Source organism: Palaemon carinicauda, chromosome 40 (assembly GCF_036898095.1).
Source record: "Palaemon carinicauda isolate YSFRI2023 chromosome 40, ASM3689809v2, whole genome shotgun sequence".
NCBI lineage: Eukaryota > Metazoa > Arthropoda > Malacostraca > Decapoda > Palaemonidae > Palaemon > Palaemon carinicauda.
The window spans coordinates 16850043-16869814 of NC_090764.1; the positions used below are offsets into that span (position 1 = coordinate 16850043).

General features: G+C 40.6%; 1 protein-coding gene across 1 annotated transcript in view; it reads right to left on the reverse strand.

Annotated features, from left to right (window-relative positions):
- Window positions 1–5784: 5784 nt before the first annotated feature.
- The window catches only part of LOC137631982 (RUS family member 1), a 46811-nt gene continuing 32823 nt past the window's right edge, over window positions 5785–19772 (reverse strand). Inside the window, exons 9-11 of the mRNA XM_068363966.1 lie at window positions 12815–12940; window positions 12371–12503; window positions 5785–6112 (exon numbers count right to left, since the gene is read on the reverse strand). Coding sequence (XP_068220067.1) covers window positions 6057–6112; window positions 12371–12503; window positions 12815–12940 — 315 coding nt within the window. The 3' untranslated portion in view covers window positions 5785–6056. The remainder of the gene's footprint in view (window positions 6113–12370; window positions 12504–12814; window positions 12941–19772) is intronic.

Sequence of the window (19772 nt, forward strand, 5' to 3'; positions counted from 1 at the left end):
TGCTCCTGGAAGAGTCTGGACGGGAGCTTCCTCGGCTGGGGGCTCTACCACGAAAGGGCGGTATGAACCTCGTAGCAGGAGTATCAGCCACTGGGGTGCGATAAGTCCTGGGGACTGAGGTAGCAACCTTAGACTTACGAGCCGATGAGGCTACAAGATCATGTGTGTCCTTTTGTATCAGGGCAGCAGACAAGTCCTTAACCAGCTCTTCGGGGAAGAGGAACTTCGAGAGCGGAGCGAAAAGGAGTTGTGACCTTTGACAAGGTGTAATGCTGGAGGAAAGGAAGGTACAAAGCTGTTCCCTTTTCTTAAGAACCCCTGATACAAACATCGACGCAAGCTCGCCAGATCCATCTCTAATGGCCTTATCCATGCAGGACATTAATAGCATGGCAGAATCCTTGTCCGCAGGGGAGGTCTTCTTGCTGAGGGCCCCCAGGCACCAGTCTAGGAAGTTGAACATCTCAAATGCTTTAAAAACACCCTTCAGGAAGTGATCAAGGTCTGAGAAGGTCCAGCAAACCTTAGAGCGCCTCATTGCAGTTCTACGAGGCGAGTCTACCAGACTTGAGAAGTCAGCCTGGGCAGAGGCAGGTACTCCCAAGCCTGGTTCCTCTCCTGTGGCATACCAAACGCTCGCTTTAGAAGTGAGCTTAGTCGGAGGAAACATGAACGAAGTCTTGCCAAGGTGTTGCTTAGTCTGCAGCCACTCCCCTAAGATCCTTAACGCTCTCTTAGAGGACCTTGCTAGGACTAGCTTAGTATAGGTAGACTTAGCTGGCTGCATGCCCAGCGAAAACTCAGATGGTGGAGAGCGGGGAATAGCAGAGACAAAGTGGTCTGGGTATACCTCCCTAAGCAGAGCCAAGACCTTACGAAAGTCAATAGAAGGCGGAGAAGGCTTGGATTCATCCACGTCTGATGAGGGATCCAGGTGTGCCGCCTCATCATCAGACGCCTCATCACCAGAGTGTAGCGAAGAGATCGGAAAGGTATGCTGAACAGCAGAGTCAGAACGAGCAGGAACAACAATATTAGTGGTTTCCTCTTCAAGAATCTGTTGAGGGAAAACCTGAGGCTCAGACTGCAAAGGCTGAACAAAAGAAGAAGCAGAAGGTAGGCGCATGGGTGGAGGAGGCTGACTCCTGGCATGAGTGGCTGAACTCAAGGGTTGCGCTTGCTGAGTGGTTGGCGGAAGCGGAGTAGCAAGTTCCTGTTCCTGCGGTGTGAGCGGAGAGCGATGAGGTAGAGGCTGCGCAGAACGTAGTAAAAGTCTCGCAAGCTGAGGCTCCTGAGGCGCAAGGCTAAGGTGTTGTGGTGCTTGCCTTGTGGAGGGTTGAGCTCGCTGCAGCGAGAGCTGAGGAGACAGACTCATGGACGGGAGAGGTTGTTGTACCTCAACCGAGTGTTGCATCACTGGTGGAGCAGCAAGTGGAAGCGGAGGAAGAGAGGTATAAGTCTCCTGATCCCATTGCTGAGGTTGCCTTAAGGAAGGCGGAGGCTGTACACCACTGGGAACAGTAAACTCAGAACGTGGCTCAACATCGTACGCCTGGCAGGCGGTACTGCGGTCAGGCGGAGCGAGCGCAGGCGGAGCGAGTGCAGGCGGAGGCGGAGGCGCAACCTTCTCAGCCCGACACTCACTCATCAAGACCGAAAGCTGTGCTTGCATGGACTGCAGTAGAGACAACTTGGGGTCGGCAGACACTACGGTCTGCTGAGGCAAAGCCTTAACAGCAGAGATCTGTTGCGGCAGAACCTTACTCCTCTTGGGCGGAGTGCAGTCGACTGATGACTGCGGCGAGTCAGAGCTGAGCCAATGACTGCAGCCCGGTTGAGCACTCGCGGACTGGACTCTGCGTTTGAGTGGTCTAGAGACCTGAGTCCAGCGTTTCTTCCCTGACAATAGATCAGCGGACGAGTAAAAGACGGGCTCAATCGTCTGCAGGTGGGAGTGACGGTCTCTGGAAGACACGCCCGCAACCACCGAGGATACTTCTGTGCGCCGATCAAGGCCTGCCGAACCCTTTTGCCCTTCGACATTGCTTCTCCCCTGGGCTTGGGAGCTTGCAAGAGGTCCCGGACTGGGAGGACGACTGGCACGCACAGAAGTATCCTCACGCACCACACTGACACTGACACTAGCACTTGGCACTGCACTGACACTAGCACTCGTCACAGCACTGGCACTAATTCCACCCACTGCACTCTTGACCTTAAGTTCCTTGACTTCGGCCATAAGAGACTTATGATCACTTACCACTGACTCTACTTTATCGCCTAAGGCCTGAATAGCACGCAAAACAACAGACATATCAGGCTGAGGGCAAATAGTAGGTTCGGGGGTAGCCACTACAGGGGTAGGAAAAGGTAGGGGATCATGAGGTGAGGAAAAAAGTGAAGAGTGAGAAGAACTCCTCCTAACTCTGCCTCTCTCTAACTTAGTTGAATACTTCAAAAGACGGACAAAATCAAGTTCCGAAAGTCCGGCGCATTCCTCACATCGATTTTCTAACTGACAGGGCCTATCCCTACAGTCAGAACAAGCGGTGTGAGGATCTACCGAGGCCTTCGGAATACGCCTATTACAAGACCTACATCGCCTATGGGTGGGGGCTTGTGAAATGTCAGACATCTTGAATCCAAAGAGTTAGCCAAGTGGGGTTTCAAAATCAAGCAAAAGATCGTTAACCGTTAATCAGGACTATATAAAAGCTATCTAAGCTAATATAAGAAGGTTTCCAGTAAAACGACAGCCGAAATCAAAGAGAAATACTTCACCAAAAGCCGTGAAAATACTCCAAGAACATAAGCGTATCCCAGAACGTCTTGCCGGAAGCACGACAGAGGAAAAATTGAGGAGGTGTCAACAAGAAGTACTATAGTACCTGGCCACAGGTGGCGCTGGTAAGTACACCCCCTTCTAGTATTGTGATAGCTGGCGTATCCCTCCATAGAATTCTGTCGGGCAACGGAGTTGACAGCTACATGATTATCGGGTAAGTTTAATATTGAAAATTTATTCTTCAACTAACTAGAATGATCTCTTCTTTTCTAGAATTGATAATTTGAGAGAGTTTGGTATTCTAAATCACCTGTTCAAGAGGAAGATACAAAATGCTTACTTATGTCTCCAGAAAGGAGACCTTGCAAAAGATGGACTTCGCCCTTTGGATGTCGGGGATTTCTATGGAGTTTTCAGTGTTTATCTAGGAGGTAGTGCATATGGATTTGAATATGAGAAAGGTTTATAAAATCAAAATATTTGAAAAGCATTATAAAATGTAATAACTATGTAAAACTGTTTGATAATTACAGTTGTGCTTGACTAATATTAATTAGGCTATGTAAAACATATCCACTTCTCCAATTATGTATGGTTTTCATCAAAAACTCCATTTTGACAAGGGTTTTCATAAATGGATTCCTGATTTGAAGTCAAGATCTTCATAATATAGTTATGAGATGGAAATGTATAAACAATATATCAGCAATGCTCAATTTCATTATACATTTCAGTGTCAAAGGCTAGGGCAAACTGTAAGAAATATGGCAATTCTATTCAAACATATTTTTGAAACCTAATACACATCCCCTATACATTTCTAATAAAATCTTCCTCCGTTACCCTCAGGAATCCTTACAGCAACTATTGCCTTCATTCTCGAGATAACTATAAGGAGAAAAAATCATGATGAATGATACCTACTCAATTAAAGACCAAGAGACTGCATTCCTAATCTCACTGGAACTACGAGGAGAAACACCATAACTGCAATTCACTCTTGTGTTTTTATTAGCCTGCAAGTCATTGATAAGAAATTATGGAATCACACTTACAAAATCTTGTATCAATTGTAAAAGTAAAATAAAATAATTTTTTCAGATCTCAGAGAAGCACGTTAATCGAGGCAAAATCTTGGCCATTCCTCAGCGAATTCTCATATGTTCTGTTGCCACATCAAGTTATAGTTAATAAAATGAACCTCATTTAATCCAATATATCTTTACTCACTAATAAAATATAATTTTAATGCACCTAGCTTCTTTTTTCATTGAAATCCTTAAGTATCATAGAAAAATGAAATCCATGTTATGTTGTTTTCCCCAACCTTATGTCGGTTTCTAGATTAAGAAAGACAGTAGAAGGCAGGAAAAGATTGCAGAAGTACAAAAATGAAATTATCACAAAGCATAAGGTAAGCGTGCAGTCAACTGCAAAACTTGTACAGGACATTCGTACCAAACATTTAGGATTGGTACAATTAAAAATCTGAACAATAAAGAAAAAATCAAAGTATTTAAATTGCAAAACTAGTGCTGACATTGATGAATGAATGGCAATATGTTCTTAATATTGAAGGATTTCTGCATCTAGATTAATGAGAAGACGTTAGGAGGAAATACAATTACCAAAGACACTTTGTGAAAAAACAATGGTATTGGAGCTGTATAAGGTACCCATCAAGAGAAGATGGAGGAGATTTCAACTGAGATGTTAAGAATGTGGGAAACCCTGCAAAATTTTGTAGAAACATGTCACACAGAACAAGGCTTTGGCAGGACAAGAAGCAAATTTACCAGCAATGCAATGTCTCATTTAAAGGCTTAAAGGTTGCTCATGAATGGCAGAGGCAAAGGACAGTGACATTGACCTAGCAAACAAGACAAAGCCCTTGAGACTGACCATATATGCATATTATCAGCACCCTAGGCCCCTCTCCATGCAAGCTAGGACCAGGTAAGGCCAGGCAATGGCTGCTGATGACTCAGCATGTAGACTTATAGGCTCCCCCAAAACCCACCAACTTTAGCTCACTAGGAATGGTGAGGTTGTAGCTACTAAAGGAACTAACGAGTTTGAGTGGGACTCGAGCCCCAGTCTGGTGATCACCAGTCAGGGACGTTGCCAAATAGGCCACCATTTTGAATAAAAAAGCAGTTGTCTCTAGATAGATTCACTGTCAAAACTGAATGTAAAATGTAAAAAAAAGACAAGTGTCCATAAAACGTATATTAGTGATTTAGTTAGTGATAGTGAACGTCGTTCCAGAGAGAGAACTCTCGATAAAGTTCTGATGACGGGAGATTCTCTCTTTATGCAGTAATCCCTACCTCCTCCGGCGCCTCTTCTATAGCCTCCCTTACGCCAGCCAAGACTATCCTCAAAGGTAAAGTGCGAGTTAATTTCTCCATATTTTTATTGCGAATTATTAATTTGTATTCATTACTGATGTTGGGACTTGGGATTTATATTTTTTTCACTAAATTCCATTACAAAACCTACAAAAGTATAACATAAGCGTATTTATACACGTGTCGAACACATCAAGTATATTTCCTTTATTTCATATAGAAACAATTATTTTATTTTAAAAGCATTTTGGTTTGCGAGAGAGCTCCCAGAATGAATTAACTTATAAAACAAGGTACTGTACCATAGTATTCACTAATATGACCTTCCACAGTGGACCTCTACTGTGGATCTACTTTTCCCACTTAAAGTAGATTCAAGCAGTCTCCTGTGCATATTTATCTAATTTAGTCATTATGTAATCACAATATTTCATTTCTTGCTATATGTTATTTATAATACTGTATAACAAATTCAATTTTCATTGTCCTTCATTTTATACAGAGTTGTATAGTTCTTCTTTATATGGTTTTCATAACCTTTTGTGACCAATAAAAAAACTATTAGCATTATGAAAAATATAATATAATGTAGCCATATTATGAAAATGTTTAAAATTCCAGAAGTCTAAAAAACTGGGAAACCTTAAACTTAAAAGGAATTAAAAGATATTGCACCCTCATACAACTGTAACATTTAAAATTAGCACATCACACTTGGAAGTAAATAAATTTGGTCCTCGTTTTATATCAGGGAGGTAAAATTAAAATAATATAAATATTCTATAAAATAATAATAATAATTTGCCCCCTTCAGTGTGAGCTTTTATGATAGCAATAAGTGGATATCCACTCGAAACTCATTAAAATCATTTTGATGAGAGTTGGAATGATTCTTTCAACATAAAATTACTGTACAATATTCACATCTGAATTCGCCATTCTCCAGCAGCAAAAAGCAGCTTCTCTGTCTGCCAGCCTGAAAGATGGAAAATGTTTTTGAGAAGCAGTATTGTGATACAGTACAGCATCTAGCATACTTTGATCTGTACTGCAGATATTTTCATATTTCTTTTAGCTTTATTTCAGTTTCTTTTTAGCTTAGTCTATTACATATTTATTAAAACACAATTGTGTAAAACAATATCGTAAATTTGTTGGTTTTATTGATTCTTATCTATACTTAAAAGTAATTTCTTGCAAGAATCATATTCTTAACTATTTTCTTGAGACTTAAAAATACTTGAAAATCCTTGTATGAAATGCATAAGTTTTGGCAAAAATAAAGACTATTTTACGATTTCTGAAGCCTCTGTTAAGGTGGGAGGGCTCTTGCACCTTTAACAAGTTGATACATGGGGTTTGGCGTCAGTGAACCACTGGATTGAAGTGTTTATTAATTACATTTTTGAAGATTGTTAAAGGGTCATGAAAAATGCTGGTACTCCCCTAAAATGGCCATAGATTGTAATGTAATTGGTAAGGCTGGATAAAATAATAACACTTGACCTATCCATATTACTTAGAAGCTATTACCTTTGATGACCCCAATATATGAAAGTGACCAAGGTTAGAAGATTAAACAAGAAGAGTCGGTCAAGGTAATCTTTTTCTTCCTCGAAAGTGCAGTAATTTGACCAGCCTCAAGAGGGTCAACAAAGAATAAATCCTATTGTTTTTATGAGTTAGGTATCATAGATAAAATCATAAAAAACTTGTTGGTATCCATATTTCTCTTAAGGCTGAATAATGGAAGCAACCATAATTTCATAATTCCTGATCAAAATTGAATGTCTAGGTTTCAAAAATATTATCACAATCTCTTAAAAAATTGGGCAAATACAATAAAAAAATGTGTGCTCTTGGTCAATTATTTTATGAGCCTTATTAATAAAAACAACAATGATATGCCCTTTGAAAAGTCTTAAATCTTCTGCAAATGAATCCTCATATCATACAGAGAAAAAAGGGGGTCTTCCTTATTCACAAGCTAGACAGGAGGAGAGGGTTGCAGGGAATTGCCTATGACTCAGTTACAAAGCCCAAAACATATCAAAAGGCCAAAACTCTTTCCATTCTTGGTGTGTGAAACTACACTGAACATAGAATCAAGTTCCCTTATTTTGTGTAATTATGCTATCAGCAACGCAGTACAAGCTTGGGCATAAGCTTCAAAACTAAAGCTATACTAAGGTCTAACAGTCCTAAAAGGTGCTTCTCTATCAAAACTCAGGCAAATATGTTGAAGCTCACTTGACAAGCTTAGCTTAATGGCCCAGATCCAAAACAATAGTGAAAGGACATAAATGATATCCCTTATTGGGTGAAAAAGACACCTATTTCAATGTGTAGATAGTTTCCTACACATGGCATAATGGTAGTAAACAGGTCAAGGTATTTCCTACTACACTACCAGCAAAAGATTGTCTAATTAAACTGGCAAATAACTTGGAGCTCATTTGAAAAGCTTTGCCAATGGCCTAGCTTCTAAATGATAATGAAAGGACAGATTGATAGCCTTTACTGGTTGACAAGGATACCTATGTCAATCTGTCAAAAGTCTGTTACATATGGCATAAGGCTAGTAAGCAGATCAAGTATTTCCTAGTACACTACCTACAAAAGATTGCTTAATTAGGTTGGCATAGTTTTGTTGTGGATTATTTAGTGATAAGATTGGTACACTTGTATAAAAAGCTTCTCTTAATACAGCATTGATTAGAGACCTATACAGTATCTGTGAAAGTTGAGTAGGTTGAAGTTTGGGCAATTTCCTATGGAAATGAGATTTTCAAGGCAACTTCTTCCCGCCTGAAACCCATCTCAGAAAGTCAACCAGAGGGGCACTGAAGGCCAAGGAACCAAGTGAGTTTATCAAGTTTATTGGGATATTGTACAGCAGTAAAAGTTTATCCAACACCTAATTACAGAGAAGGGCAGGAAGAAATATGACTCCAGGTTGAGATACTACCGCTAGAGAGTTATGGGGTCCTTTGACTGGCCAGACAGTACTACATAGGACCCTTCTCTCTGGTTACGGTTCTTTCCCTTTGCCTACAAAGACACCGAATAGTCTGGCCTATTCTTTACAGATTCTCGTCTGTCCGCATACACCAGACAACACTGAGATTGCCAAAATATTCGTCTTCACCCAAGGGGTTAACTACTGCACTGTAATTGTTCAGTGGCTACTTTCCTCTTGGTAAGGGTAGAAGAGAGACTTCAGCTATGGTAAGCAGCTCTTCTAGGAGAAGGACACTCCAAAATCAAACCATTGTTCTCTAGTCTTGGGCAGTGCCATAACCTCTGCAACATGGTCTTCCACTGTCTTGGGTTAGAGTTCTCGTGCTTGAGGGTACACTTGGGCACACTTCTATCTAGTTTCCCTTCCTCTTGTTTTGTTAAAGTTTTTTTTTATAGTTTTTATAGGAAATATTTTTTTTTTTTTTAATGTTACTATACGTACTTAAAGTATTTTACTTTTCTTTATTTCCTTTCCTCACTGGGCTATTTTCCCTGTTGGGGCCCCTGGGCTTGTAGCATCCTGCTTTTCCAACTAGGGTTGTAGCTTAGCATTTAATAATAATAATAATAATAAAACATTGCTTCCCAATATAGCACCACTGAATGATGTATTGGTGAATTGTGGTTGAGGCTGGTGGCTAAAAAGGGTCATCAGTAAAGAACCCAAAGCTTTCAGAGCAAGTCACAACTTAGAGGGAAAAGACAATTTAGCAGACTGCACTATGTTTCCTTATTGGTCACCAGGCTGTACCTTTATAGGATGAATGTAGGGACTAGGATTATATTGAGATCCTCCAAACAAATTAAAATCTCTATCATCTACCATAGATAAGGCAGTGGTAGAGTTGTCCAATGTCACTTCAACCACCTTGTAGGACATGGGGTTTTGCAAAGATCTAAAGAGCAAGATGTTCAGATTTCAACTCTTGGAGATTTATATTCAGCTCTCTTTCTTCTTGGGACCAAATGCCTAAAGAGTGTCTTAAACAGTCACCTCTATCCTCCCTCTAGGTGTCTATACAAAGTACTGGCTGTGGACTAGAAGAGGAGAAGAAAGCCATACATTTTGGACTATGTTTGCTTTGACACCAGACAATGTCAGCCAGGGCAACCTGAAAAGCTGTCTAAATTATTTGCTAACAACTATCACTTGTTTAATTCCAACTGGGATTTCTATGCCAGATATAGATGTTTGGTACCAGCTTCTGTAGACTAAATTGGCCAGGAATGGTAATATGTTTAGGACCAACCCTAGATAAACTGCCTCCTACAGGTTTGCTTGGCTAATAACTACTAAGATAAGGTACCAGCACAGGATGGTGAGGTACCTAAGATGACTAGTTCTGTAGAAGAATCCTCTCCTAAGTAATTGAACATCAACTGCAGCCAACAAGTGGGAAAAACTTGAGAGGATGTTGCTTGCTTAAAACAAAAAGGTGTCAGCTATAGATAAAAAATTTATCAGACTGAGGTAAATAATGGGTCTACATCCTCTAGAGGGTTTGGGAGTCCCAAATATACAGCTTTGAAATTCTGAAATTGTCAATTACCTCTTATAATCAACTTTTTCCAATAAATAATCTTACCTTGCTGTCTAAGGGAGAAGAAATTGTAGCTTAGCTAGTCATCATCATATATCTTATCACACCAACATTGTATCCACTGCTTAGCGGCCTGATTACATTTGTAAAGGTCTAAACCTATACAGATTGGCCCTGTTCACACCCACAAAGTATGCGGTCCATTGTCTGGATGAGATGCCCAAATGGGTATTCAGCAGAGGGTGGAGGGGAGGGAAGACCCCATTTATGAAGATTGTAGCTTGGCTAGTAATTATAACTGTCTGAACATAAAGGCTACAACAGATATTTTGAGTTGTCATTGGAAGACAAATTAGTTCAGGGCTTTCTGAGTGGGGTGTCAGTGGACCTATGCAATTGTCTGTTTATGTTACATGAGTTTTATGATGACTTACAAATCTCAACAGCTTCAGATACTGGTAGACTTATGGAAGTGGGAAAAAGTGTAGCTAGTCTCCTCATTCCAGCTCTATTGGTCTGCTCTATTGGTCTCTTTATGGTTTCCTTTATCAGTTGAGCAGGGAAGATACAACTATCCATTCCATTAGCTACCATAAAGATTTTGAAATCTGATGCTGAGTAAATTATAAAGGCCATTTAGTATACAGTACTTAGTACTGTACAGTATAATTTTTCTTCAAGATGCTATTAGCTAAAACAAGAGCTAGTATTTCATTATTGAGGATAGACGCAGGCTCATAAAAGAAACCAATTTCTTGGCATAAAGCAAATTCTATGAATTATCTGCAGTACCAATGAGGCATCTCTTTCCACTCGTCAGTGAATATCATCTCCCTCAATAATCCTTCCTGAAACTATTGTACTCTAAATAATGTCAGTACTGCTGTGGAGCTGGGTACAGAAGAGGATATGTCCCTAACTAAGGCTTGATGCCCGGAGGTCCAGTTGAGCATGCATAGAGCATTCAGCATACTTGTACTTCCATCTAAAGATAGTGTCCGTAAAATGAATATAATCTGAGACTGGTTATTAGCTTATTAAAGCCAGACTGATAGATCCTGGCCTTAATTTCCTCCTGAATGCTGTTGGTAATTTAAAAAGTAAAGAGGGCTCTCCTAGTTTGGAAAAAAGTGCTTGGCCTTGTAGCTGAGGCTACATAGAGATTTGATTTATCTATCCAACAACACTATGTTTAAAACCTAGTGAAGAGCTTCTTTGACGGATAACTTGTCTAGTAAAAGAATCTCAAAATAGTCTACACTCTTGGGAAGGACTCAAACTTCAAGGTTCTCCCTAAAATACTTTTTTGGGGAAGAAATTTACTCCCTGGCTTTGTGCCAGGAGTAAGCACAGCTTCATCTTATTAGATATCTTTGAAACCACTGGAAGAAAAATTTCATATCCTTTTCTTGATCAAAAGAGCATTTAGATAATTTCAGGTTTACAATGGAAAAATTTGAAACCAATTCCTGCAGATACCAAACAAAACTGCCTTATTAAGCATCTGAGAGGATTAAGTCTCCCTATGGGTAGAAAATTCATTAAGCCCCTCCATATGCTTATCATTAAAATCGCACCTACATCAGAATTATGATTTAAAAAGCAGAGAAGCACAAAGAATCTGATCTTGTGCTATTTTATCAGAAACAATATAACTATTATCTGTATAAATATTAGGTTTGTTGTGAAAAAAAGTTGAAGACATAGAAAAATAAGTAGTTAGTGGTGAAACCAATTGGTATATAGGAGTGGGTCTTTCTCCTTCAGTCTTTACAGCAAAACTTAGCTGTTGGATACCCATGAGATACCACTAATTTTTTCATCATCGCTTCTTTCAAGGCTCACATGTGTATGAAAAAAGGACTCTACTTTCCCTATACAGTATCAAGAATGCAAAATTTCTGAACACACGAGCCTTGTTTGAGAATAATAAACTTACTGTTCAAATAAAATGTTTGATATTGGAGCAACCTATCCAACTACTCTATCTCCTTCCTTTCAAAGATCACACACAAAGGTCTCAATACATTTTCATTTGGCAAACTTATTCCTAACAGTGGATTACTTATGTAACCCTTCATATTTCATACCATTTCATTTTCATCCAACTCATAGAATCTCACCCATTACTGATGGTCACTCAACATACAATATGGCCTTCAGGGTGGGAACTCAATCTTACCTCAAATACTACCCAACATTCCAGGGTAAAAAATTAAAATTCCTATCAACTTTGACTAGTCTGCATCTGGGACATGGTGTACCAAGCTTACAACCAACATGATCTTTGAATAATTCTATTACATTCAAACTAATCAAACATAATAAAACTAGGTAAAATGCTACTTTCAACTGATAGTGTCAAGTAAGAAGAGTGCCTTTATACTGAACATATCTTTCAATTTAAATAAAGTTAATCAAAGAGTAAAACCTCAATTCAAGGAGAAAACATTAAAGACAGCTTATTATATACAACTTAGGAGCACCCCCACAACATGACGATAACATTAATATAAGTTCTTTAATACTAAAATAATGGGTTCAAGCAAGGCATTGGTTTGTATTTAAAAACATAAAATTACTTTAGTAATTATAGTTTCAATTTTGGACATAATGGAAGGTGATCCTTGATTACAAAAATATGTTTGTATAGTACATATAAAATAACCCACCTTTCATTCTAAGATGCTGCAAAAAGTCTGGATATGTCTTTTTACTATGCATTTTTACAGCTGAAATGATTTCACATAGGGATGAGGATGATGTCAAGCTTGGTGCCACATGCTCTGACGATAACACAAAATCCTGAAATTGGTATAGTAAATTTTAAGAAAATGTTTTGTTACATGAAATACTTATTAATCACAATCCTGTATAAACACTAATCTCATGTGGTTCTACAAGTTTTATATTTTAAGGAGTACTGAAAGCTCTATATAATGATCTTTATTTCTGAATTTAATCTTGTTATTCTGGTCTTGATATCTTTATAAGAAATAGTCTTCCTTTTCATAAAATATGTTATAAAAAATGGGAAAAGTCTGTTACTTCTAGGATGTTTAATGAGACCAGTCTTTGCATAAGAGCTATTACATAAAACTAAAATTTAAACATACCTCATACAGATGGGCATAATTAAGGACACTAATGTATGCAATGTAGAAGGCTTCTAACTCTTCTTGAGGAGAGAGGTCTTTTCGATATAAAATAAAAATATGTCTAGGTGACACTTCCCCTACAACCTGCAATTTTTCACAAAAACTTGTTAATGTGTGTTGTATTGAATATGAATAAAATTTGTATCTGAACTTGATGTGGCTTTATCTCATAACTTTCTATATAAAAACATTAATTTCTTCATAAAAATGATATTTTAATTATAAAATAAATTTTTGAATATACTTACCCGGTGAATATATAATAGCTGCAACTCTGCGGCTCGACAGAAAACATACTAAAAAACTCGCGAGCGATCGCTATGAAGGTTGCGGGTGTGCCCACCAGCGCCAACTGTCGGCCAGATACCACTCTTGTATGTAAACAAAACCTTCAATTCTTCTCGTCCCGCTGTGTCTCTATTGGGGAGGAAGGGAGGGTCATTTAATTTATATATTCACCGGGTAAGTATATTCAAAAATTTATTTTATAATTAAAATATCATTTTTAAATATTTAACTTAGCCGGTGAATATATAATAGCTGATTCACACCCAAGGAGGTGGGTAGAGACCAGAGTTAATTATGTTTACAGCGTATAAGCTAAGAGTTTTTTCATTTTGGCAGTTATCAATATAACAAAACCAAAATAAATAGGTACCTGGTGAGGAAGTTGACTTAGACGATTACTCTGCCTTGTAAGTCTGTCTTCCTCACGGAGCCCAGCGATCCTCTTAGGATGCTGACAGACTCCCAGGAGCTGAAGTATCAAGGGCTGCAACCCATACAACAGGACCTCATCAAACCCCTAATCTGGGCGCTCTCAAGAAATGACTTTGACCACCCGCCAAATCAATCAGGATGCGAAAGGCTTCTTAGCCTTCCGAACAACCCATAAAACAATATTAAAAACATTTCAAGAGACAGATTAAAAGGATATTGGAATTAGGGAAGTGTAGTGGTAGAACCCTCACCCACTACTGCACTCGCTGCAACGAATGGACCCAGTGTGTAGCAGTCCTCGTAAAGAGTCTGGACATCTTTTAAGTAAAATGACGCGAACACTGACTTGTTTCTCCAAAAAGTCGCATCCATAATACTTTGCAGAGATTTATTTTGCTTGAAGGCCACGGAGGTTGCTATATCTCTAACTTCGTGCGTCTTAACCTTAAGCAAATATCGGTCTTTCTCATTCAAGTGAGAATGAGCTTCTCATATTAAAAAAATCTGATAAAATATGACAAAGAATTCTTTGACATAGGCAATGAAGGTTTCTTAACTGAGCACCATAATGCCTCAGATTTCCCTCGTAATGACTTAGTACGAGCTAAATCGAACTTAAGAGCTCTAACAGGACATAATACTTTTTCCAGTTCGTTGCCTACGATCTCTGATAAGCAAGGAATATCAAAAGATTTAGGCCAAGGACGAGAAGGCAGTTAATTTTTGGCCAGGAAGCCAAGTTGAAGTGAACAAGTGGCTTTTTTCTGTAGAAAAGCCGATGTTCTTACTGAAGGCATGAAGTTCACTGACCCTTTTAGCCGAAGCCAAGCACACTAAGAAAAGTGTCTTGAGGGTGAGATCCTTCAGGGAGGCTGAACGTAATGGCTCAAACCTGTCTGACATGAGGAACCTTAGGACCACGTCTAAGTTCCATCCAGGAGTTGCCAAACGACGTTCCTTAGAGGTCTCGAAAGACTTAAGGAGATCTTGGAGATCTTTATTGTTGGAAAGATCTAAGCCTCTATGTCGAAAGACCGAAGCCAACATGCTCCTGTAGCCCTTAATCGTGGGAGCTGAAAGGGAGCGAACCTTTCTCAGATGTAAAAGAAAATCTGCGATTTGGGCTACAGAGGTACTGGACGAGGACACAGATGCTGACTTGCACCAGTCTCGAAAGACTTCCCACTTCGACTGGTATACTCTAATGGTAGAAGCTCTCCTAGCTCTTGCAATCGCACTGACTGCCTCCTTCGAAAAACCTCTAGCTCTTGAGAGTCTTTCGATAGTGTGAAGGAAGTCAGACGAAGAGCGGGGAGGCTTTGATGGACATTCTTTACGTGGGGCTGACGTAACAGATCTACCCTTAGAGGAAGACTTCTTGGAAAGTCTACCAGCCATTGAAGTACCTCGGTGAACCACTCTCTCGCGGGCCAGAGGGTAGCAACCAACGTCAACCTTGTCCCTCCGTGAGAGGCGAACTTCTGCAGTACCTTGTTGACTATCTTGAATGGTGGGAATGCATATAAGTCCATAAAAGACCAATCCAGTAGAAACGCGTCTATGTAGATTGCTTCTGTATGTAGGACTGGAGAGCAAAAGATTGGTAACATTTTGGTCAACGAGGAGGCAAAGAGGTCTATGGTTGGTTGACCCCAAGAAGCCCAAAGACTCTTGCCCACGTCCTTGTGGAGGGTCCATTCCGTGGGTATCACCTGACCCCTCCGACTGAGACAGTCTGCCAAGACGTTCAAGTCCCCCTGGATGAATCTCGTCAACAGGGAGATGCCTCGAATTCTAGACCATAAGAGAAGGTCCCTTGCGATCTCGAGCAGCGTGAAGGAGTGTGTGCCTCCTTGCTTGGAGATGTACGCCAAGGTTGTGGTGTTGTCTGAGTTGACCTCTACCACTTAGTTTCGAAAACGCTTCCTAATATCATCAAGGCCAAGTGGACTGCTAATAGCTCCTTGCCGTTGATGTGCATGCTCTTCTGACTTGAGGTCCACAGACCCGCGCATTCCCGACCGTCCAGGGTCGCACCCAACCCAAACCCGACGCGTCTGAGGACAACACGTGGTTTGGGTTCTTGACTGCTAGGGATAGTCCCTCTCTCAGACTGATATTGCTGTCCCACCATTTCAGGCATGCCTTTATTGGTTCGGAGACTGGGAATGATACCGTCTCTAATGTCTTGTCCTAGTTCCAGTGAGAGACTAGATGGAACCGGAGAGGCAGAAGGGGTAGTCTCCCTAGTGAGACAAACTGCTCCAGGGATGAGAGAGTCCCTACGAGACTGTTCCAACTCCTGACTGAATAAACGTTTTCTTTTCAGCATTAGTTGGACTTCGAGCAGGGCTTAACTGCGAATCTCCATCCCCAAAAATAGAATAATCTGGGATGGGATCAGTTGGGACTTTTAGGTTGACCACAAGTCCCAACTCCCTAGCCAGACTCAACGTCCAATGTAGATCCTGCAGACAGCGAAGGCTGGATGATGCTCTGAGAAGCCAGTCGTCCAAGTACAGGGAGGCTCGGATCCCCGATAGCTCGAAACTGGTACCCCACATTCCTGTAAACAAACCTCAGAAACGGTTGGGAATCCGGGTGTATAGGAATGTGGAAGTATGCCTCCTGAAGGTCGAGAGAGACCATCCAGTCGCCTTCCATAAATGCTGTCAAGACAGCCTGGTAGACTTCATCGTGAAGTTTGTCTTGACAATGAACACATTGAGCGCACTTGCCTCTTACGTACTCCTGCAGTGAACATGGCTGCCAAATCATGGAGCCATCCCTGAGGGACTTGTTCCTGCAGAGAACGTGGCTGTCAGATCATTGGAGCCATCCCTGAAAGCCTTGTTTATGCATGACATAATTGTACAGCAAAACTTCAAAATCTCGAAAACAGCTGTTAAGTTGACCTGTAAAATCTTGGAGCGTCTCATGGCCAGGCGCCAGGGAGAGTCTATGAGGTTTGAGAAGTCTATCTGGGCAGAGGCAGGAACTCCCAAGCCGAGAACTTCTCTCGTGTCATATCAGACTCTCGCTCTATACGCCAGTTTAAAAGAAGGGAAAGCAAAGGCTGTATCCCCCAAACTCCTCCTGGTGATAAACCAGTCGCCTAGCAAACGTAAAGCTCTCTAGGAGAGCGAGAGAGCACTAGCTTATAAAACAACGGCCTCGAAGTAGCTAGGCCTAGTGTAAGCTCTGACGTTTAGGCGAACGAGGAGCAGCAGTTACAAAAAGATCCGGACAAAGATCCTTAAAAATCAGCATGATTTATTTAAAGTCCATAGAGGGCTAAGCAGCTTAGGCTCTTCTCCGTCTGACAGAGTCCTCAAGGGAATATCAGTAGGAGGGGGAACAGCAACTTCCTCATCTGAAGGAACCTTGTCCGATAATAGCTGAGTCTCAAGCAAGGGAGAGACCTACCGTGGTGGCAATGCTTTACAAGCAGAGTCCACACGCACTGGTGCATTAGTAGCGGACCAGGACGCAACGTCATGTAACTGCTTGACAGTCTGTGAACTGTCAACAACAACAGGTGCGAGAGACCAGGACGCAACGTCATGTAACTGCTTGACAGTCTGTGAACTGTCAACAACAACAGGTGCGTGAGGACGCACAGCGTCCACTCGAGACTGCTTTGACCGCCTAGACTGAGCAGTCAAAACAACTCTAGAATGCGGAGGTTGACGCTCAGCGTCAAAACAAGTCAACTCCGATTGTTAGCGAATGTCCTGAACGTCAACAGGAGCATCAGCAAGTGGCCTAACGTCCAAATGTGGCTGAAAATCCACACGAGACCGCATCGAGTGTGGTTCTAAACAACCTGACTGACGTGACTTAGCTACACCAACGTCAACAGGACGCACAAAGGAACGTTAGGGTGGCTGAAAGCCAGGATCTCGACGAGATAAACGGCTAGGCTCAACGGACTTATCGGCAGAATAGTCTTCCATAAGGGAGGCAAGCTTATTCTGCATGTCTTGCCGTACAACCCATTTAGGATCAACGGAAATGGTTGCGGTAAGAGACGAGGGTAACGTCTGTGACCGCAAAACCTTGCCAACAAAAAGACTCTCGGAGTCTGTGTTACGCTTTTGTTAGGCGGCGAGCAGTCTTCCGATGACTGCATAGGGTCAGAGCTGTCCTAATGGCTACAACCAGGACGCTGGACCTGTCCTGAAAGGACTGACTTTCGCTTAAGGGCCTCGAAACCTTGTTTCAGGTTTCTTATGCGAAAAGCCTTCGGATGACAAGGAGAAAATCGTCTCTCTCGCCTTATGGTAGGGGTGATCTTGGTAAGATACACCCGATACCATAGAGGGAACGTCTGTTCGCTGATCAAGGCCTCTCGAACCCATAAGTCGTACGACATTACTTCTCCCCTGGGCTTGGGAGCTTGCAAGAGGTCCCGGACTAGGCGAACGACAGGCACGAACAGACGAACCCTCGGTCGCAACACTGATAACACTTTGCGCAATATCACTTTATCACTACGATTTTCTGTTTTGCACTTATTTCACTGAAATCGAAACTTTTACTGATTTCTACCTGAAGCACACAATTCTACCCTCATCAAAAGGTAGTAATTGCGAAATCAGTCGTATAATGCAAGCACATTAATACCAGCAAAAAACAGTAAACATATTTTAAGATAAAAAATTCAGTGGCTGGGGAAGAGACTAAACACTAGTTCATTCAAAACTACGTTTTCAATCTCTCACCGTACATTGCCTGGGGACGAGAATAAAAAACTAAAAAACGTTTTATCCTTTCTCCCCGTACAGAGACTAGGGACGAGAGTAACTCGAGAACAACATTACCCGCTTGAACGGAACGTTTTCTCTCCTCTCTCTCCCTCCGTCTCTATCTCTCTCTCTCTCTCTCTCTCTCTCTCTCTCTCTCTCTCGATTTCGCACCTAAGAGAAGAGCCCACTTACGTTTCGTCAAAAAAACATGTTATTTGACCAAAGGAAAAAACTGAAAGGTTTTTCAATTAAAAAGTTCCTTTAAAATAGAATTTAAAACATTTAAGCTTTGAAAGAAGAATGAACAAAACGTCAGAATCGATTTACTCTTTCTGCAAAGTGAAACCGTGATACTCTCTCTCTCTATCGTAACGATAGAGCGCAAACTGTGTAGCATAAATAAACTAAACGTTAGTTCATCTTTGAAACAGTACGAAGACTATTCAAAGAAAATCTTTCATAAAATATCTATTAAAAAATATTCATTTAAAAAGTTTTAAATCATTAGCTCTTTAAAAGCTATTTACGATTGAAAGGGCTCAACGTTGTTTAACTTCGGTTTCCAAGTTAGGACCGCCTACTCTCAGGAAAGGTCGCAAATAAACAAATCATTAAAATTTATTTTTATGTTTATTATAAATGGAAAGTTAATCGAAGAGGCCTAATAAAGGCGGTGAGATATAAAATATATAGAGGAAAATCTATAATTAATTTATAACGTGATAAGATAATTGCTAAAAGCCTAAACACACTTCCGTCTAAGGGAAGGGTCGGCCATTTAAAAGTCAAAGAAAGTTCATACTCTCTTTGTCATCAAAAATTAAATCTATCCAAAAACGAGTTCAAGATTTAAGATGAAGATAAAACACCTGCACTGCGAAAGCTCAAACCAAAATGAAGTACTTCACCAAATATGTTGAGAAAACTCCAGGTTCTACAGCGAGTATTGATACGTCTTGTCGTCAACGTCGACAGAGAAGAATTGAAGGTTTTGTTTACATACAAGAGTGGTATCTGGCCGACAGTTGGCACTGGTGGGCACACCCGCAACCTTCATAGCGATCGCTCGCGAGTTTTTTAGTATGTTTTCTGTCGAGCCGCAGAGTTGCAGCTATTATATATTCACCGGCTAAGTTAAATATTTAAAATCATATTTTTCTAGGAGATAGAAACCTCAAATTCTAAATGGCTCAGCACTGTGAGAATAAATTTAAATGAGCACCACCAAATTTATAACTTTTTTTATAAAAAATTGTTTCATACAAAATCATTGATTATGATTAGTCACTTATAGGTGTTATAAATAGTCCTTGTATAAAGGCAGAAATAAAATGGCAATTATTCAGTAGTGCATATGTCAAGCTGATCACTATAGTTTCAAGTTAAATATGTTAGATAAATAGTCTAAGAGGTTGTTTAAGAATGATCTTGAGATAAAAAATCCATGC